This window comes from Temnothorax nylanderi, unplaced genomic scaffold, assembly GCF_030848795.1.
Source record: "Temnothorax nylanderi isolate EJ_2023f unplaced genomic scaffold, tnyl_v1.0 TNYL_tig0035_pilon, whole genome shotgun sequence".
Lineage (NCBI taxonomy): Eukaryota > Metazoa > Arthropoda > Insecta > Hymenoptera > Formicidae > Temnothorax > Temnothorax nylanderi.
In genome coordinates, this window is record NW_027249097.1 from 858,943 (window position 1) to 880,649 (window position 21,707).

The 21,707-nt window shown below is 42.9% G+C and overlaps 3 protein-coding genes across 8 annotated transcripts in view; 2 read left to right on the plus strand and 1 right to left on the minus strand.

The window, feature by feature from the left end:
* Positions 1–8,456, plus strand: part of LOC139771017 (uncharacterized) — a 33,404-nt gene extending 24,948 nt beyond the window's left edge. For 4 of the 5 annotated variants that reach the window (XM_071703429.1, XM_071703428.1, XM_071703431.1 and 1 more), the window contains 4 exons: positions 5,076–5,471; positions 5,648–6,321; positions 6,426–7,530; positions 7,615–8,456. In XM_071703429.1, coding sequence (XP_071559530.1) covers positions 5,076–5,471; positions 5,648–6,321; positions 6,426–7,530; positions 7,615–8,094 — 2,655 coding nt within the window. In that variant the 3' untranslated portion in view covers positions 8,095–8,456. Of the gene's footprint in view, positions 1–554; positions 1,027–5,075; positions 5,472–5,647; positions 6,322–6,425; positions 7,531–7,614 lie in introns of those variants that run through there. The other variant, XM_071703432.1, reaches the window with a different exon arrangement.
* A 930-nt stretch (positions 8,457–9,386) lies between these two features.
* Mvb12 (multivesicular body subunit 12-like Mvb12) lies at positions 9,387–15,117 on the minus strand. Of its 2 annotated transcripts, none has more exons than XM_071703438.1 (8): positions 14,811–15,117; positions 11,166–11,308; positions 10,871–11,069; positions 10,628–10,772; positions 10,270–10,353; positions 9,858–10,197; positions 9,707–9,757; positions 9,387–9,635 (listed from the first exon to the last, which is right to left on the minus strand). In XM_071703438.1, the coding sequence occupies exons 2-8, from the start codon at positions 11,286–11,288 to the stop codon at positions 9,600–9,602; spliced, it is 978 nt and encodes a 325-aa protein (XP_071559539.1). In that variant the 5' UTR covers positions 11,289–11,308; positions 14,811–15,117; the 3' UTR covers positions 9,387–9,599. The 2 variants fall into 2 exon arrangements, with proteins under 2 accessions (XP_071559539.1, XP_071559538.1); XM_071703437.1 differs by lacking the exon at positions 14,811–15,117 and adding an exon at positions 11,481–11,587.
* Positions 15,118–16,646: 1,529 nt separating this feature from the next.
* Positions 16,647–19,884, plus strand: LOC139771020 (terpene synthase-like). Its single transcript, XM_071703440.1, has 7 exons — positions 16,647–16,952; positions 17,279–17,433; positions 18,153–18,297; positions 18,628–18,748; positions 18,830–18,969; positions 19,197–19,299; positions 19,445–19,884. The coding sequence occupies exons 1-7, from the start codon at positions 16,887–16,889 to the stop codon at positions 19,675–19,677; spliced, it is 963 nt and encodes a 320-aa protein (XP_071559541.1). The 5' UTR covers positions 16,647–16,886; the 3' UTR covers positions 19,678–19,884.
* Positions 19,885–21,707: the final 1,823 nt, after the last annotated feature.

Genomic DNA, 21,707 nt, shown 5'->3' on the forward strand with positions numbered 1-21,707 from the left:
AATAATAATAATAATAACAACTTCTTACGTTTGTTTTATCTTTTTCTTCTCTCTTTTTCAATTTTATAATTTATTTCTTATAAATCTTGCGTAAAATTTATCTCATTATTTATTCTTACAATTTTTTGTTACGCCTCGATTTTTTAAGTTGCTTCTGTATTTCATTATAATAATTCGATTTTCTCTTGCGTATTGTAAAAAGAATAATAACTTCTTGCGTTCGTTGCAATGACGATACACAATGATAGTTTTAGCAGAAAGTTAAGTCTTTTACGCTGTTCACACGTTCAGAGATAGAGCGTATCTCCAGAAATTCGGAAGACGAAGTGCCTTTCTATTCTGGAGGAAGAACCGCTCCAAAGCCCGATAATGACGAGTGAGCTTCTTCATTGTCGCGCGATCGCAATTACAGCCAAGCTGTACGCGACGGCGATGTCGCGAAGAAATCGAGCTCCGGCCTTTGAAAATCCGTGCCTGGACGGCAACGTTCTCCCTTCCATGCACCGTTTTGCTGGCGGCTCGGCAGCGAACGAACCGAGTGTTCACCGATCAGTCGGAGTCAGTCCGTGGCCTAAGTCCGTTGGTATTCCGCGGCACCTCGTCAAGTCTTTCTTCCTCTTTCTCCCTCTTCCTCTCTCTCTCTCTCTCTCTCTCTCTCTCTCCCTCGAATATCTTCTTCGTGGCGCGAGTGTCTTCAAGTTCTCCGATTTCCTCTTCTAACTCCTTCCGCATGTGCGTGCATGTGTGTATTACCTGGCCGAGATGCAACGCGCTCGCGTGATCGAGCTCGCAACGCCTCGGTAAAGCTGGTCGGGGACCGTCGAGGCTCACCGAACCCCCGAGGGGTCCGAGAGAGGACCGCGGGAACGCGCGGAATGCCGCGCGTAGCGCGCGGCCAGGTGAAATTCGGCCGCGCCGTTGCGGAGTGCGTCATCGGGAGCGACGTAAAATTCCGCGCGCGTTCGTACAGATGCGCCAGGATCGTCCTGAGATAGCGCGGAGGCCAGCCAGGAGGAATTCGCGAAGGTAAAGACCCGACTTCGCGAAGGCTAACGTCCGCTCCGAATGAACGGCAAGGGAACTCCAAGATGAGTGGTTCGGGTGGACTTGGAGTCGATCCAAGAGGTTCACCTACTCTCGAGCCGTCCCGAATTCGTATCTTTCAAGCGTGAAGTTTACTCATATGTGCAAGCTTGCTATAAATTTGCCACGACTTGGTTGTGAATAAGCGCGCGATTTGCTCTTCGAAAGAGATTTAAGAAAAACTAGGAGATGAGCTCGTTGGTCAGTTCGCCAGGGTTACCCAGAGACGAGGAATCCGAGTTCGTAGTACATCGTGATTACCTCGTCGACGCCGTTGACGGGAAGTCACTCGACGCCCGACACCTGGCCGTCTTTGTACGTTCCGCACGCACGCACGCACGCACGCACGCAGGCACGCATGCATGTACGTCGGCTCCGAGCGGGAGGGAACGCATATGGTGCCGGGTTGTTTCGCGAGCAAAACAATGCGAGCGCGTCCCGTCGTCCGCAGCTGTTGCAGCGGCGCAACAAATGCAGTCGGCGGTACGTAACGTGTTCGGAGAAAGTGCGTTCTCCATTCATCGGCCAGCGGAACACCGGCGCGACATACACCGAGGAGCGTGACGTCATCCGGCGAACCGCTCTCGTCGCGGTCATCGGGGAGATGCGTCGTCGCGATACCTCGCGATATCAGGACTCCGTTTACCGGTTCCTCACCGGTTCGATCGCGCTCGCGCGACGTATTATCGGCTCGGCTCCGGTTCGCGCGGCGCGGCGCGGCGCGGCGCGGCGACTCCGATCGGCGGCCGAGATCGAGGCGGCCGATCTCGCCTCGATCGCAGCGAACACAAAGGCGGATAACTGTACCGATCCCCCGATCTGTCTCGAGCCGGCTCGCTTGACCTCCAATCGCGCACCTCCAACCGAAAAACCGTTGGTCGGCGAGCGGAGAAAGTCGCGCAGCACACTTTTCGGCGTGCTGCTCTGCGCGTGCTCCGAGCGGCATGGAGCGAGTCCACGCGAGTTCACGGACTCGCATTTATTATGGAGCGGAGGACGAGCCAGAACCTCTCGCTGCGCGGCATTGAAAGACGAAAGCACGAGTCGCTCGTATTGTGTCACACTTGTCTTCCTGCCGGAGAGACGTGCCGCGGCACATCCTCCGCGGCGCTTCCTGCCTGGCGTCTTCAAGGCGCTCTCGTGACTTTTCAGCGTGACTTTTCACGGTCATTGTTACGGCCGACAGACCGTTTCCGTATCGTCGTGGGAGATTATTGACCGACGTCAACGATTCTCTAGAGACGCGAGCAATTTTATAAATAGGTCCTGAGATTGAACTCCCATCTGAGAAAAAATTGAATTCACTTAAATTCATAGCGTCAAATTATACTCAATTTATTTTTAATCATTCCTATAGGTCGCCACTGTTCTTATTCAATATGTAGTAATTTAACTAAACCAATAAAGTCAACATAATATTGTTTTGTATTAAAATAATAAATTTCGATGCACATAGTAGTTAAAACATGTAAATAACAAAATGTTATCTAGCTCAAGGTATTGGTTTAAATTTCATCTTTTAATGTTTAACAATGAAGAGTTTATGATTTGTAAAGTGAACATAAAGCAAAGTAACTCAAGAACCTCTTCAGAGAGTTTACATGAAGCTACGTTGCGTTAAATACGAAAAAGAAGATTGACGTATTTCATTTCAAACATTAAATTTCTTATCGGTATCTGAAGCAAATCTTATCACAAAATAACAGTTTGCGATGAAGATATTAAAATGTTAACAAAACCTTCTACTTCATTTCCTCTCCTTCTATATTTGGTTTTAATCGTCTTGGCCAGATTCTCTTCTAGTTCGTCTCTCTCTCTCCCTTAAAACCAGGGGCGTATAATTTATGGCCAGCGCCAACGGCCTGAGAAACCTCCGTCCCGATGACTCGGTAACCTTGTAATCGGCCGGTGCGCGCGCGAGGTTCTTAAAGGAATTTCACGGAAGGATCGTCCACGCGGTCCCTCCCGTTAGCGAGTTCTCCTCCGGCGAGCGCAGGTATTTCAGGTTCGCGTGATTATTTCGCCTCTCTGCGACGCATGGAGAATGAGAGGACTCGTACAGGAAAGATTCGATTCCAAAAGTTCTCAGAGCTATCAAAATACACGTGTCGAAATTTAATATCTTCGGGAGAGAAGGCTTCATTCCGATGAGATGCGAATCATATAAAAAGAAAAGAAATTGTTATGTAAGAACGGATCGCTGAAACGCAGAAAGTGGCGGTGCATGGAAGGAAGCTCGGGACCAACGACAACCGATTTTTTTATGGACAGATCGTATCGGGAGGACCCCACACGACGCGATTTAGCTCGCGTCTAAAAAAAGCCGCTCTCGCTCGCTCGTTAATTGGCGGAGACACGGTCTCGTTCTTCGGGGCGCGATTAGCATCTCGCGTTTTAATTAGCTGCGGCCGCGGCTTATCGGCCGCGAGGAGACGCTGAACATCGGCGAGTTATTTGCCGAGGGGACTCTTCGTTACGTTCCAGTCGATGTATCGTATATTCGTAACGCCCGTAAAAGCGGGAAAGGCGGGCGCGAGATAGTGCTGCATATCCAGCCGCGAATAAACCACGCGTAATCGCCGGCTTGCACTTTAGCCTGCATCGCCCCGTTAGATCGCTCGCCCGCTCGAGAAACGGCGTTAAATTGACTAGCGGAAAGTGCCGCTTCGCGGTTTCCTTTTCTGGCGAGGCGAGCTCGCCGCATGCGGAAACGGAAATCTGGGCTCGTAAATCCCCGGAGAGATTTTCTCTCCCGCGAGTTGAAACCGAAGAGTGACAGCGAAAATAAAAAACTCGAATGATTTAGCAAATTTACAAGCTGTCGATAACGTCTTTTAATTTCTGTTTCTAATTTCCAGTCTAAGTACACCGATCGGACATAAACTTTCGCCCGGGAGATAATATCACGAAAATCGCAATTCTCTTCCGTGCAAAATTAACTTGCCGCTCGTAGAAATCCGGAACTGAAATCCGGAATTGCAAATATATTCGTAAGATAAACTTATTTTTGCAAAAATAAAAATTTTCGATAATAAATGTATACATATAAATATGTCAAATATCACGCATTTTTCTTGTACACTGTTAATTCTATAGCTAGCCACACTTTTTTTCGAGTCCTTAATTCGCCACACTCCGGTCCGTGAGACCGCTCGACTTGGTCGCGTCGTCATTTTCATTCTAATTAATATTTTTAAGCTTGTACTGTAGAAATTGGAACTACGGACTCTCTGAATAAGTCGTTACCACTCTTCGATGAAATCATCATTCCGCTCATCGCCAGACTCGCTAAAGAATCTCATTAACTGAGGTAATAATGGGAGTCGTCGCACGTCATCGTGCATGACCCCAAAATGCAAATGCCCCGCTCATCCTTGGCCAGTCAATGCGTCAAGTTGGAAATTGTTTACCTAACAATGGACCGCCGTCGCCGATCGTTCTATCGTTCGCGGGCCGTGACTTACCGGTTCTTCGGTGGCCGGGTCAGGTCCTTCCGGTCCTGGGAGCCGGTCCCCCCCTGCATCTGGACGAGCGAACGCGGACGTCTCTTTTTCTCCGAGTCAGTTCAGCTCGGTCGCGACTCCTCTTCTTTCGCGCGCGCGCGAAGCAAGGCCGAAGACCGGCCCGGCATTGTTCCACGATTTTGCTCAGACGTTGGCGGTATTCATCCTTCGGTCTGCGCGTCGCACTCGCATGCACGATGAATATCTGTCTCGTCGCGATCCGCATTGTGCAACGCGAGCCATTTGTCCCGAGAGAGATCTGGAGAATTTAGAAGAAGGGGAGACTCTCCAAGAGATTCTACAAAGAAATCTTTTATTCTATCAATCCGATAAAAATTTAATTCTTTAATATTTAATCTATAATTCATCAAATATTTTTGTGAGGGAAAGATTGACTTTAAATTGATCACAGAATGTCATTAAGATTCGACAATCCTTAATGTGGATATTTTTCGTGAGATTTATTTTTCCAAAATTCGTGTTTTTCAGATGGAAGCCGAAGTCCGGACGCTCAAGCAGGAACTGGCGCGGACCCAGGAGGCCCTGAAGACCGCCACGAAAAAATGCCGGGAGCTGGTGAGGGAGCTGGACCACCGTACCGCCGGTCACGAGTCCGAGAAGATTCTGCGGGATCAGCAGCTTTCGAGGATACTGCGGGCGCTGCTGTTCCTAGAGGCGCGTCTTAAGCAGGAGCAGAAGTCGATCAGGCAGATGCTCTGCGAGAAGGACAACGTCATCAGGAACCAGCAACTGGAGATCGCGATGCTCAGGCGGTATACAAAGAACTATATTAAGAGCAAGCGCGATCGAACGATGTCGGCTACCGATGTCGAGATCAACGTCAACGTCGACAAGGATCTGCAGAAGGACTTCGGCAATTTGCGAGTAATTTGAAAAAAATTACACAATAATTAGCGCATAAGTCTGTCTACGATCAGCAGCTTTTAATTTGTAAAAAAGAAAAATAGGGAAAATAATAATATAAGACTATCAGAATGAATTTTACACTTTCCACGTTCTGTTTTTTCTAAGTTCAAACCTATTCGACTGGTCGCTTTCAGAGAGAAACGCTGCAGGAGAGCGGTATTGGCAAAGAGATCGCGAGTCTGAAGTGCGAGATAATCACGCGGTTGAACCCGGCGTCGTCCGGCATCCTGGACGAGCTGGACCGTAACAGCGTGAGGAAGACGAACAGTTTCGCCGGTAGCGATATCTCGAAGACCAGTCTGACCAGCAGCGAGAACACGGACGCGTCCATCGTCACGACGACGACGGAGGGTAGTCCCTCGTTGCTCAGCACGGAGGGCTTCTGCGAGGGCGAGAGCACGGACGTGTCGCCCGGCTCGACCCTGAACAAGTGCTCGAGCAGGTGCACGCCGACAACGGTGACCGACAGCGAAAACGAGACGACGATGATCCTGGATGACGAGGACATAACGGAGGAGGACGGTACGACGACAGTGTCGACGAAGAGGAGGACGAGGGGCCAGAAAACGTCGTCCAAGAGTCCCGACGTGATTGAGGTGGTGGTCAGTATCGCGAGAACGGAGAGCAAGGACGACGGGATGGACTGTAACTTCGCCTCGGAGGACGAGGAACAGACAAGGATAACTAATCAAGAAGGAGATAAAGAGGAACCGATTTACATCAATGCCTGCAACGAAGTGAACGAGAGGAATCTACAGAGGACGGAGCAGTCGAGGACAAAAGATGATTATAGCAATAATAATAATATGTACGTAATATGCAAGCGATTTTCGTTAGATTCAGTAATGTTTTTTTTTCTCTCCCGTTACATTCTTTTAGTCCCTAACAATCCTCCCGATTTCTTTTTTGCAGCGAGACGAAGCTCGAGACGCCTGAGTTGACGGTGGAGGACACCAGTGGAAATTGGTACAGCGATCCGGATGAGGATCGGCTGAACGATGACGTATTCAGGCATAGCACTTACCGGCCAAACAGCAATCATAATTCCGTGTTGGAGTGCGTAAATCAGATCCTGCTGCAGGATATGGAAGAGGAAGAAAATTCGGTGTTATCGGTACCACGCCGGTTCAAACATCGCGGCAGAATCGTACGTTTTCAGCCAGCCAGGTTGTCCGACATCGAGTCGGTGGGTTCAGAGATGGAGAGGAAGAACTCCGAGGAATCCGTCGCGGATAATAAGGATTCATCGAGAGAGGAGGAGACCGCGGAAAACGAGGCAAACGCGTCCGAGGACGAGTTTGGCATGAGGATTGTTCAAAAAGAGTCGGACGACGACAGTTCAAAGGACTCCAAGGCGATCCCGCTAGTCATCATTGAGCCCAAGATCGACGTCGAGGAGACGCGAAAGATCCTGACGAAACCTCAACCGACCAATCCTCCATTAAAGATGGAAAGAATCGAGGAAAAGACGTGCCTGCAGATGTCCACGAGAGGATTGACGATCGCCAAGAATCTGGATTACGAGGATATAGAGTCGTTGCCGGAAATAACGGCGACATCGCCGACGCCGCCCAGAACACCACCGGCGTTGCCGCCGAAGCCACAGTTTCGCAATAACACATTAATCCTGAAAAAGATACCTAGTCCATCGTTCCTGATTGATGAAAAAAGGCAACAAGACCCAGGAGGCGCGGATCCTATTAAAAAAAGCATTCTAGGACTGGTATCCTCCTCGTCGTCGAAGGCGGCGAGGAGCCTGAATCTGGAGGAAGCAAAGAGTTCGACCAGGAGCTCGGCGAGAGAAACGAAAGGTCGCGAGGAGGGTGGATTCTGGAAGAATAGATTCAACCATGTGCGCTCGTCCTTCCAGGTGAGGCAAAAGGAGCCGGATCAGACGAAAGGTGCGGTCAGAGTGACGAACATCGTCCGGCATTTCGAAGAGTTCAAGATCGGTGACCCCGAGGAACAAACGAAGGACAGAAATCGCCCGAAGGACCGCCACGTCGAACTCGAGCACGTAAGATCTTTTTTATTGAAAATAAAATATTTCGAGAAAGCTGTATAATTTAAAAAAAATGAATTTTTTTCTCTCACCGTATAGGAATTCGATATCCGACAGAACTTCGAGGAGTTTAATCTGGACGAGTGCGATCTGTCGGACGATCCCGATCGACCTGAGGGTGACGGATCCGAGAGACTTGGTCACGCGCGGCTCAACAACGCCGGCCAGACCGAGAACAGCATTGCCAAAGACAACAACAATGTTCCTGCTGTCGGCAACGGTACCAGTAGCAGCAGCAGCAGCAGCAGCAGCAGCAGCAGCAGCAGCAGCAGCAGCAACGGTGAAGTTGGAAGCAGCGGATACGATCACTTTCTGGAGGCGACCGGCCTCAGTAACAAGTCGATCCTTACACCCTCGAGATTGCTGAGCAATCACAAGAGCATGCTGAAGCCGAAGGACGTGAAGTACAAGAGCAGGATCAAGGCCACGGCGGTGCTGGAGAGGCACGGGGTACAGGCGACTCCAGCCGGCAATACGATGACGACGCACGTCAGGCACTGGACTGGACCGTTCGTCTGACGATTGGCCAGTTTTCTGCCAACTAAAAATATCTTCCGCTCCGCTGTGTCGGCCGACAACTCACCGATAAAGGCGAATTACAGAAGATTTTGATCGCTTTTATTCGCTGATTAATTGAAGATCTTTAGTCGCTGTTTTCGTGACGCAGCGAGTGACTCTCACTCTTCAAGTGCAAATGGAATTTTATACAGTATTGATCGAGGGAATTCTTGACGAAGATATGAATAGAAAAACGCAACCTCGTTTCCTTAGTACGTTATGATGCTAATGTGTGAGTAATTAACATTTATATACACATATAAATTACATTATTTTTCGTATGTCTATAAAAGATACATGAGTCGCTAGATTTTGAAGTTGCACTTCCAGTGGTTAATTTATTTAATCCTTCCTCGGTGAGATGTTTATAAAATGTTGATCTAACTATTCCTGCTGTGAAATTATTTATTAGTCTTTATATGATACATATATGTAAAAAATATAACTTGTCTCAACTTTTGGTATATTTTAATTTATAAAGCGTTATTGAGAGAGAAAGAAATCTATGATCTTTCATTACCTTAGTCATTTAATGAATGATACGATATTTAGTGGTTTTCGACCGTCATCTTTTATTAAATTATTGTTAACATACAAGTTTCTATCTTAAATTACATTCACGTACACGTGTGTGCGATAAAACGGAAACTTACGTAAGGTACGAATTTAACGACGAATAGAACGGAAAATTCAAATGGAAGATTAAGATTGAACGTCGTGTTCCGTTGATATCGACAAATTAGATTTTTTCTCAGTATACGTGCTATATACACAGTCATATACTTTCAAACATGATTACAGATCATAGATGAGTATATATAAACAAAAAAGATATAATAATACTTTATTGCAGGTAAAGAAAGAAAAGCAGCACTTTGAAGGAAAATTATAAAAAAAGAAACTATCGTGTCAACAAAGAAATAAAAGAGCAGTAGAAACAATAAAATTAAGTGGCTTTTCGTGGCATGCACTCTCGTCACGCATTTGGATCGCCGCGTTAAGCACTAAATGTGCAGCGAGACTGTGATGCCACTCTCAACAGTATTATGCGTTCGTTCGCGTGTTTAGAAGCGTTGATATGCGATATTAAGATGCGCAAAGGATCTCACATTATAATACAATTGTGTGTACATATATTTTACATATACAATCTCTACTATCTATAAAAAAATAACGCAAGTCTATAAAAATATGACAACGTTATCACCAGTATCAAAATTTAAATGTGGGGCGTGAAAGAAGAAACGCGTACATCGAATTAGTTCTTTTATCTTATTCCTTCTTGAACATTACACAATCCCCATTTTAAGCGTCATGCAGGCTTCATTCTCTCGCGGGTTAGTATAAATCACTCGTTCAGGCACTCCATTTATACGCTTGTTGGCTAGCATTATATCGAATACGAACGACTACGACGGAAAGAGATCGCTCGGGAACTCGAATTAGTTTTGGCACGCCGTCGCCTTTCAAGTTTCTCTTTCCGCACGAAAGTCATAAAAGAACTGCAACAGAACTTGTGTCAGTTATCTATCACAAGAAAAATTTGTCAAAAAACAATGAAAAAGAGGCATACCTCTCTATCCAAGTCCTTTTGCGTCCACACCTTGATAACAGGAAGTTTGTTCTGTCGAGATGAGAAATAAGATATCGTTAGGTTGTAAAAAATAAATGTGTGTCACTTGCACTTTGTTTTATATAAGCTAGCTTGAAATTACTATACTTACACTAGCAGAATCATGATGATTAGTAGTAAGACGAGGATTAAGCGCAAACGGAACTCCGTCGAGATCGGACGATCCCGGAAGTGTACCGTAAATGGGCGTGGATGTGACGGCCAATGGTGTGGACATAGGCGGTTGGGGCGCGGGCCTCGTGGGCCTGATCCTCGCGTTAGGACTCAGGACCTCGTAATCTCGATCGGGCTCGTCGTCCTTGTTAGCTGCGATTTGCGGGTAAATCCCGTTGGCCGGTGGTTTTGGTGAGAACTTTGGTTTCGGGGGCCTTTCGGGGACTGGCCTGTGAAAGGTTCCATTTGACGGATTCGGGGAAGGGCTCTGCAGTAAGCTGGAAATATCATAAAATACGTATATTTATAGCATAAAGTCGATACACCTTGCCCGATGCGCTGAAACTTACTCTATATTAACGTACGACTGCGAATCCGAATTCGCATTTGTGATATCGACCGTCTTGTAGCACACACGAACACCATTTATGACACTGAAAGAAAAAAAAGATAAGATACAGCAGATATCGCGATATCAAAATATCGCATTCTTTTTGCATCCCACATATATATTTCCGGTATAGATATAGTCATTCCGTACCTATATTCCGTATCTATATTTATATCTTGTAATTACTGTATTACTGCACCGTTTGTTATCGCGTTTACTTTCCATTGTGCTACTATAAAAATACAGATAGAGGATTCATAAAGCCAACTAATAGTCGGTCTAATTAAAAGAGTCGAGTTAAATCGGCGTTTGCATACCCAGCGGCGGAAAATCCGATAGGAGCCAGTTTGGAGTCCTTGTGGATTATCCTGCTGCATATTATTATATCCGTGACCGCTCTCGCGCACAGGTCCTTATTCCTAATTTTGTAGCACACCTGTTTCTTTCGCCACGCCTTCTGTCCTGCAAGAATTTCACCGCGATTCATTTAAGTAAAGACTTGCAAACTTGTTTATCCGTAGGCATGCAGGCATTGTTAGTCGAACGGAGAGGAGGCTCACTCGAGTCCACGGTGTAGGAGATCATGCTGTACCCTTCCGGCGGAGTGTCTCGCTCGTTAATCACCACGATATCCTCGACCACGCAGTCGGGCTGGCCCTCAGTCTTCGAGAAGCAGATATATCTACCCTTCTTCTTGATGAACAGTCCGCTCTCCCTCCACAGATCGGCGTCGGTGTCCTGATCGTAGGTTCTCGATACCTTAACGAGACCGCATACCGATTACCTCCGACCACCGCGACGAGAGAGATATATATATTAAATAAGCAAGCTGAGAATATAATATTAGCGCCTTACCACTGTGAAGTTCGGTGGACACTTGTCTAAATCTTCCACAACGCTAATGGCAGTTATTGGCCTGTCATCTGGCAGTACGGCCGACACTTGATGGACCAACATCTTGCAGGTCTTCTTTGACATCTCGCTGCAGTCCCGGATACCTAATTACATTCGTTCCCCGATTAGAGGTGAATTTTTAACGGAAATCTTTGGGTCCGATATGAGTGTATAGTAATATAGCAATATAATAAGTATATAATATATTTGCAAATATTAAATATATTAAATAAGCAAACGTTAAGTACTAAGCACTGCGAATACACATTTGCGTACTATTACGTCGCATCCTGCGTCTGCGAACGCATCGCGAGCAAGTCGCATTAAAGGAACGGGTGGATTGCTACTGATAATCCTCGTCATTAAAGTGGTCATTGTCCGACGGCCGTCGCGAGGGAAATTCACGCTGTTAACGCGAGATTAGATACAATCGCGGCTTTTATCGTCGCGGAGATAACGAGGCGATCGAAAAAAAAAAAACCCCCCACTGGCGGTAATCGCGCCGTAACTCCGACGTATCGTAGAAACGCCGATCGTTCCAAAAATATCAAACGTGACCGACATTCTCCGCTCCACGAGGCTTTCCGAGGCGCGAGGCGATCGACTATGAAACTCCCGTTTAACCCGACGCGACGTAGCGAGAGCCCCGATCGAATCCCTCGGTGCGATGTACTCGGGTTCCTCGACTCGGCGCGCGTATAACGAATTCCGAAGACGAATTATCCTCGACGAGTAAGACGGAAAAGTGAGCTATGAGAGAGTTATTAGCGCGCGAGTTTACGTCAATATTTAATTAATAATTTAATGAAACCTATAAATCTCGATTTAGTTAGTTACAGTTTTAATATCGAGAATCTCTTTAGCTATAATTAATCATTTATTTGAATTCTCGACGCTTTTCAAGCGGAGACGAACCTTACGGTCTCCGCGTTATCGCGTTAATTAACGCGGTAGTAATTAATATTCTGAAATAGCGAGCTCGCACGGAACGTTCGACTGTGCCGCGCCGGAGAGAGAGAGAGAGTCATTCATTCATCCTCGACTCGAAATCCTATTAACCGGAGTAACGAGAGCGGCGATACGAGTGACGGATTGACAGCGGGCGGGGTTGAACAACCAAGCGGGAAGACGAAACGAGGAAAGGAGGAACGTAAAGTGGGACGGCGCGGCGGCATGCGTTCGCGGCGAGGAATGTGCATGTGCCGTCGCGTTAGTAGTCGCGAACGTCAACGGGTGGTCTCGAATCTCCGACACTTCGAACGAGTGCCAAGCTGATTTCGGCATTGAACTTAATAAACCTCGTACAGTAGACCCCCGTATAACGTGGGTTCAAATAACGCAGATTCGTATATAACACGATGAGAAAAAAATTTTAATATTTATTTGTTTTTTTATTTTTAAGTAAAATAAAAAATATTTTACTGCTTCTTTAATATTTATTTTACATTTTTTTTTTTACAATAAATTCTCACATCTTTTACAAATAAATATGTGTCTCCAAATGGAGCGCATTCCCGTGTACGGAGGTCTACTGTATATTATTTTAATATTTTATTATTCTAATATTTTAACATTTATTGGTTTCTTGAATGTCTCGATAAAATTGATATCATGTCTTTAATTAAATATTAAGTGAATTAAATAATTCTTAATCGGGTAAATAAGATCGTCACTCAGAAATGAATGACGGGGAGTTTACGCGTTCACCCAGATATAAGTAGATATAAGTGATTGACATTCAAAGTGTTAACTCTTAAGTACGCAGCTTTACATATATGCAAAGAGATTTTTCGACGCTCCGTGTACTTTCCCTTATGAAGTTCGAACCGAAAACGCGCGGCTTTGCACATCTAAGGGCCTTCAGTCCCTTCTGAATGGAAAGGGATTTTTTTATTGAAAAAATACTTAGAATGCTACAAAAAAAATTGCGCATTTAAGGGTCAAATCAAGCCTCTTTCTCACTACGGTTTAATTTAGTATATAGATGATTATTATTTTGGAGTCGTTACATTGAACATTCATTATTGCCGAATGATTTGCAACGTAAAGCTAACAATAGGTGTTAAAGTTCGCGTGTATTACAGAGTTTCTGCGGTTTTTAGCGGAAGATCTATAAACATGAAAAGTATATCAAAGCGAAACCATTTATACCCATTCTTTCCCATCCGTGAAGGATTCAAATTAGAATTAGAATAATTTTTAAAATATCTTTTTAGAATTCTTTAAGCAGTAATTACTAATTTAAGTCGAAGTAGAAGACTCATAATGCTGGATATTAGAGTTTATACTAATTAAGAGTCAGAGATGTGTGCGAATTATTTATTTAAAAAATACTGTGCCACGAGTGCCACGAAAAATTGCGCGTTTAAGTATTAATGTTTATTTCTACCAACGTAGATTAACTTTAATCTCGGTTTAACTTACTTTTTATCTTCTTTTTAATTCTGAAAATTAGAAGAAGACAAAAAGTAAGTTAAACCGAGATTAAAGTTAATCTACGTTGGTAGAAATAAGCGTAAGACGCGCGACTGATAATGAATCTCTCTCGCTCCCGACGGTCCCGTTCTCACCCGCGCCGTCGAGAATCGATGCGGGCACTGCATCGTTTTGCAAAAGATCATTTCGTCATCAGGGGAAATCCGAGCGCGAGGCGCGAGGAGTCTCTCTCTCTCGACAGGAGGCTGTCTGACTTTCCGACGGCCGTCGCTCAGCTGTCTCGGGCCTCTCGAGTTAGACCGACGGCCGACGTATATCCGGTGTCAGCCAAAACTTTTGCAAGCCGGATCTCGGGCCTCGGCGAATTTTAAAGAGACGCAAGAAGCGACGTTGCGTCGGAAAACACGCAAGTAGAACAGTTAGAACTGGTAAAAACCCGCTCCGTCAAGAACGTGTGGAGGTCAATCGTGCTGTCGCAACGAAGTAGGGAAAAAAAAGAGAAAGAGAGCGAGAAAGAGAAGCCACGAGATCGGCCTTGCGGGACGATGACAATCGGAAAACCCGCGTAACTACTCATCCTCGAGTCGTTAGAACACTCCGCGAATTATTCGGAGGCGAGAATCCGTTGTGTTCTCGCACAAAGGATTCCGCTGTGCGACGAGGACCGGCGGGGCAGCGGCGGCACACGGTGCTAAATTCGGAGAATGAATATATGCTCGTGTTTACGCTGTCTCTTAGCGATGACTTGTCGTTAAAAACAACACACAGCTTAAGATCGGAGTGCGTCATAACATCGCTCGGCCATCGGCGCGATAGCGATAGCGGGTACCGGGTGATACCGAGCTGGAGCAACAGATAAATAATAGGCTCTAAAGTGCGACGCGAACGGAGGGGGGGAGGAGGGCGAGGGGGAAGGGATCAAGAGAGCCCGTGGGGAACCGGCGTCGCCGTTCGAGGAACGTGCCCTCGAGGAAGGAAGGTCGATAGGAAGACGAAACGAACGAACGGACGGCGACGGGCAGACCCGACGTGCGTATGTGCGTGGAGGTCGGATCTGCCCCCCTCTGTCCCCTCCGTTCGCGAAATTATATCGGACGTGTCATCGGACGCGCGCGGAGGCGACCGTCGCCCGTCGCCCGTCGCCTCTCGAGGCGCTCGATAGAGGCTGACCTTCTCTCGTGACTCGGCCGCGACGCCGCGCTGCAACGTTGTCCACCTTCCTCTCCGCGGCTCCGCCTGCTCTTCTTTCTCCTCTTACTCGGTTCTTCCTCGCACGATCGCGCGCTCCGCGCTGACGCAGCCACGACGACGACGACGACACGACGCGAGAGCGCGGCTTCTGTCAGCGGCGCTCATATTTCGGAGCGAGAGACGAGACGGGCTGGAGGCTGACGTCGGTCGACGACGGGACGAGTCGTGCTTCGTGCTCCACCGTCGTCCGCGGCGACGAACGCGGCTTGCGAAACTGCCCGAAAACGCTCCGAGCGCCGACGGGGCCACCGAACTCGGCACCGCGCTCCGCGCTCCGGCCGCGCTCCGCTCCGGGCCGCGTCGCCTCGACGCGCATGCGTCCACGTGTCTCTGTCATGAAGTGAGAAAGTAAACCGATGGGGATACGAGAATGCGTTTTCAGAGGACACCGGACACGTATTACGGAACTTTCCGGGATGGATCGAAGTTGTTTAATTATTTTTTTAGATTTCTGTTTGTGCTTTTTAGGAAAGACGGAGTAATTCTTATTTGGAATCTGTTTTGAAAAGTTCCATAATGTACGTGCCCAAGTTGCAGGAAGGCTGGAGGGAAAAGGGCTTGACGTTTGATGATTGATCAATCTGATTGGCCGCGCCATGTTGTTACTACTCTCTTGAATATAGCCACAGGCGATAATCGGCGATTATTTAAACCGGCAACAGCATATGCTTATGGCAGAGTTCTATAAATTGTGCAGTTTGTTGTCCCTAATTTAATCTCTTCTCGCGCAAACAACAAAAATAGGGATAAACTTGTCAATGTTGAAATATTGTAGGAATCGCTTGACGAGTTAATCCCCGATTAACTTAATCAGAGTTTGATTAAAAAAATTACTTTTATAGTCTAATGAGTCTAATTCTATATTTAAAATCTTAAATTAAATACGATCTCGAGATGCCACCAGTTATTTTATTCACTAGATAAGAAATCTTTTAAGATATAATTTTAAATTAGATATAGACTTATATGAATATATCGATCGCTCATATAAGGCATGATTATAAATAGGCCGAGCGAGTCGCCGGCAATACTTGAATAAAGATAGCAAACTGGACAGAAAGAAAATCTTGAAATCCCCCTCCTGTCCTTTTCATTCTTCTCTTCAAAATCTTATCTCAAAAAGAGAGGAATTCGTGCTATTATTTTTTCATTTCCTTCCTTTTTTTTAATGAGAATCCGATGGTTCGTTCTTCATTATGACAATAAGATACTCGATCCTCCTCGAGGACTAGTAGTCCCAGGTAGCAAGACTCGTCATTTTGACGTCAATTGACGTCAAAAGTCTGTCATTTTGACGTCTTTTGACGTCATTTGACGTCAAAATGACGAGTGCTTGCTACTTGGGGTGCGATACTGTCAGTCATCATTATGCACAGTATCGTCATCGTTATATTGTCATTGCGCAGCTTTTTTATCACATAGTTTTATCACATACCTGCGCAACTGTCGTTATGAGCACATGAGGAGTTAAAAGGCCCCCGCACAATAAAAAATATAAGGAACAAAAGGAACAGGTGTATTAGCGATGAGGAATAAGAAAATCAGGCATAAAAGCTGGTGTAGCATTAATACGCGGCTTCCCCGATAGGTTAAAAATCTCTTGCCTGTATGTTTTTCATCGTGCGTCCAGCTTTATTCCTGATTCTTTAGTCCTAATCGCTATAATATCTGTTCCATGTTCGATCCTTATATTTTTCATTGTGCGGGGGCCTTTACAGAATCCCGTCTCTGACAGATGTCTGCTGGCGCTCGCTTTTACCGCGCATGTGCGAATATCAGTTGCGTCTTGCGTCACTTGCTCCTTGAACTGAGTTCCTACAATAGGAACTCTGGCTCACTCTAGCTCCAGACATCGTACGAACGTCACGCTTGACATTTATGCCCGGCTGTCAACCGTCGTCGCAAATTTGTTTTCCGCATTTCTGACTGATCGAAGCAGTTATCTCATTCACGCCTGGTACTCCGGAAGAGAGACATATCACCGCTCGTTGCGATATGACGGACGCCAATAAGACCATCCCCTTTTATTACTCCATGAGCGGCGACGGACAGGAAGATGAGGTTAGTTTCCGCGCCGATCTATATAGTTATAGTCTATACACTTCTTATATATATATATTTTTTTTTTAAATTTTATCAGAGAGCGAAAGATGCGCGCGCTTAAGCGCGCGCTATTTATTTTTCACGTACATACGTAATTTATTTTATGTACTCTTTGAACTCTCGATACGCACAGTTCCTGGAATTTCGAAAAATTATTGGAAATTTGAGAAATTCTTGGAATATTAGGTGGCAAGTCTACTTCGCACGTCAATACACTTCTGATATTTTGTCGATTTTAAATATTGAATTTAGATGACATTTAGAGGTGGAACTTATTGTTGCAGAAACTGTTGGAACCGATCAGATACATTCTTCAGGTACCTGGAAAACAGATAAGAGCGAAATTAGCAAAGGCCTTCAATTACTGGCTAAAAATATCGGACGACAGAGTCCAAGCGATCGACGATATAGTAAATATGCTCCACAATTCGAGCATTCTGTAAGTTTGCGTTTTATGACTTTTACATACAAAATAGGCTGCTTATGCATAGCATAAGACTGCTAAATCAATGAGCATTCATCATATAAAGTCGCCATATAAATTTACATAAGATCTAGATGGTCTTACGCTATTTATATGCAGATATGCCTTTTTGCGTGTGATAATTTATTGCTTAAGCATAATATTTTGCTTTACATACCCTTTTTTCACACAATTATCCGTAATACTAAATCTTGTCTTTTATAATAATTACAATACCCCTTGAAAAAGACTTTAATATAGACAGGAATTCTGTACATTTTTTTTTAATATATCGATATATGAAAGTTTGTTACATGTGTGATTGTATTTACAATTTAACTTACATTACTCTTCTTTCCTTCTAGCTGATATTCTAATTTTTTTCCGTATTAGCTTTATTTATACAATTTATAAACATATATTTATATTAACGTGTTTGCATCACAAGTGTATTATTTTTATTTTAATTTATTTAAAATATAATGTATATGTTAAAAATCTTGAAAAGTGTATAACTCTTTAAAGTATAAAGTATAATCTGAATTTATATAAATTTATCTCTTTCTCAAGGCAATTAAGTAAAGTACAAATACAGATGTTTCAAAGTATTGTCCGTAATTATATTAATTTAGAATTCTCAATATAAATTCCAATATTTTTGTAAAAACTAATTATGAATTTTTTTATTTTTGCAGGATTGATGATATTCAAGATAATTCTATTTTACGAAGAGGCATTCCTGTTGCACATTCAGTTTATGGAATCGCTAGTTCATTAAGTGCTGCAAATTATGTGTTATTTATTGCGTTGGAAAGAGTCGTTAATTTACAACATCCAGGGGTAAGTTACATTAGCCACACTTTTTTATAAAAAAAAGACGATTGGCATTTGACTTATTATGATTCTAATGATTACATGTGATAAATCAAGATTAAAAATAGACATTTCTCATAGACTTTTAGTGGACATTAACATATTCTAAGAACATAAACAACTTCGCAAATAGCATTATAGATGTCATTTTAGATGTGTAAATTAATACACATTATATATTATATATATATATATATATATATATATATGAAATAAATACAATTAGAAATTAAATTAGAAATTAGACATTAACAAAATTAGAAATTAAAAAATGTAATAGTACATTATTATTATCAGGCAACGAAAGTGTATATGGAACAACTACTGGAGCTTCACAGAGGTCAAGGAATGGATATTTTTTGGAGAGATAATTTCATCTGTCCAAGTGAGGAAGATTACAAAACCATGACAATAAGAAGTAATTGCTAATACTTGTACAAACCTTTCGTATGTAGAAGTCATTCATATAATAAAAATTTGAAATTAATTAATTTCGCAGAAACCGGAGGACTCTTCAACTTGGCTGTAAGATTGATGAAACTGTTCTCAACTTGTGAAGAAGACTTTTCATCATTAATAGCTACCTTAGGATTGTACTTTCAAATACGTGATGATTATTGTAACTTGTGCCTCGGTGAGGTAAGCGATAATATTTAATTTAATAAATCAAATAAGGAATAGTGAGAGAGGCAATCGGAGCCACGCGCGGTAATTATTGTGCAATCAACTGATTGCGCAATAATGACCGCGCGTGGCTCCGATTGCCTCTCTCACTATTCCTTATTTGATTTATTCAGGAGAGCCTATACTTAGTTTATTATTAATTTAATAAACTTTTGAAGTAACTAAATTTATTTTTGTCGTAGTACACTGAAAATAAAAGTTATTGTGAAGATTTGACCGAGGGGAAATTCAGTTTTCCGATTATTCATGCGCTTACGAGCAATCCTGACGATAGACAAATAATAAGTATCCTTTTTATCAAATGTTATTTTCTCTTAGTAAAAAATGTTTTACAATTAACATAATTTTTTAATTAATTGCTCCATATACTTCGAAAGCTTTTGTTATAATTTATTAAGTTTATATATTTCTTTAATAATGCTTGATGAAGATATTTTACGACAACGGACAAAGGATATCGAAGTGAAACGTCATTGCATTAAATTATTGGAGAGATTCGGTTCTTTTAAATACACAAGAAACGTGCTTGAGGAACTGGACTCGACCGCGAGGGCTGAAATTGAACGTTTAGGTGGTAACCCGCTTTTAGTGAAGATTCTGGACGAGCTTAAGAATTGGGATACTAAAGAAGCGCCTAAGGATCTTTTAACTGGAACGTTTTAAATATACGATTGTTTAGGTTTTATAAAAAAAAAAAAACAGCGAAAGCGTAATATCAAATGTATACATGCTTTTTTTTATAATATATTATACAAGATAGTTATATTAATGATACAAGCAGCCAAGGAATGATCATATAAGAAAGGTAATAGAAAAATGTATCAAAAATATGTAATAAAATTTTGTTACGAGATTTTGTTGAAAAAAGAATTGTGAAATTTTATTCTACTCTGGATTCATACCGATATTCTCGCAATGAGTTGTTAAACCGAGTGCCCCGAAAAGCCAATCGGCCTTTTTGGAAAGCATTACTGTAACTTTATGTTATGGCTACAAGAGTGTAAGTGAATTTTCTGATAATTAACGAAATATTTAATTTCATACAGGCATACGAACGTTCCGTAAAAGCGCTGACGTTTACATTTTGTCACGCGAGAAGACAATAGATGTTGATAAGCATATCTTTTGTATAAGCATATATAATTTGTACAATAGAATGGCGTTTAGAAAACCAAAAGACCAAAAAAAGTTCTCAAGAAACTTTGTTGTTGATCAATGTCTGTCGGCCTCGCATGATTTGAAATTGGACTAAAACTATTGAAATTTTTACTATATGTTTAACTTCTACTATTAATGTAAATTGTATTACTTGTTATTATCTTTCATTGCGCGAAGAAATATATACACAAAAGAAATTGTACATCTTCACAAAAGGTTTTTCACAAAAGATGAAATTTTATTAAAACTATATTTAACATGATTTCATCTTGGAATTTGGTTTTTTATGTGCATCCGTCGCTTGGAATCTGATCGTTTTTAAAGAATTGATTTTGTCGAAGGTCAATTAAAATTTTAGGATAAGTCTGCTATTGTTGACTTCCTCCACATAGACTAACAGGTTTTTCACGTAATTGTTGGAATCTATAGTTTTTTACCGTCTGCACTCTCTCTCTGCACTGGTTGTGCATCGTCGCTCTTATAAACAACGAGACATAATATAACCCCATAGACTTGTATACATTAGTTATATTCTGTTCTTACATCAGAAAAGAGACATTACTGTTTAGTGCAACATGGCGGTCATAAGTAAAGTTATATCTTTTTGCAAAGGTATTATGCTCGACCCAACTGGCCAAATTTTATTGATCACAAAACGCTACGTTTCGACCGCAGATTTCGGTCCTTTTCAATTAAGCGTATAGAAACAACTCACAAATATTAATCAGTCAAACATAATGCCCAAACTACGCCGAATCTAAAAACTAAACATCAAATTGAAGCACGCAACAATAAGTATAAATCCATAAATAATTATATAAATCAGAAGCTTACATATTTGTGCGTTAAAATCACAGAGGTAAAATACATGTTAAACGGCATTTTCGTTAGTCGTTTATGTCGAAGGACATGTCAGAGCCGTGCGGTGGTAAAATTTAAACTGACAAACCGGAAAAGAGAGAGGAGAGAGAGAGAGAGAGAGAGAGAGAGAGAGAGAGAGAGAGAGAGAGAGAGAGAGAGAGAGAGAGAGAGAGAGAGAGAGAGCAATAAAAACAAACCAGTGTCGTCAATAATGTTTATTGCAGCTTGTCCGGTTATTTGTGAGTTGTTTCTATACGCTTGAAAAGGACCGAAATCTGCGGTCGAAATGTAGCGTTTTGTAATGAATAAAATTTGGCCAGTTGGGTCGAGCCTTTGCTAATTGTTAATTATTCACTGGCGATTCAAGTTCTCTGTTTTCGTTTATACCTTTTTATTATTCGCTAAGTGATGACACGGAGAGGAGAAGGATAAGGTCAATCCTGTACCATTTTCTTTCGTTTCTTCTTTCGTTTCTCCTTTCAATTTTATATTTCAATTCTTTGTTCAATTCATAATAATAAACCATAAAAGACATGATTTTTGTTGTATAGAAACTTTTTTGGAACCGTTCAAATACATTTTCCGATGTGTTAAAAAACATGTATACAAAATTAACGTTAGCTTTCAACTACTGGCTTTCGGCAGATTGGCGAAATAACATTATGCATAACGTG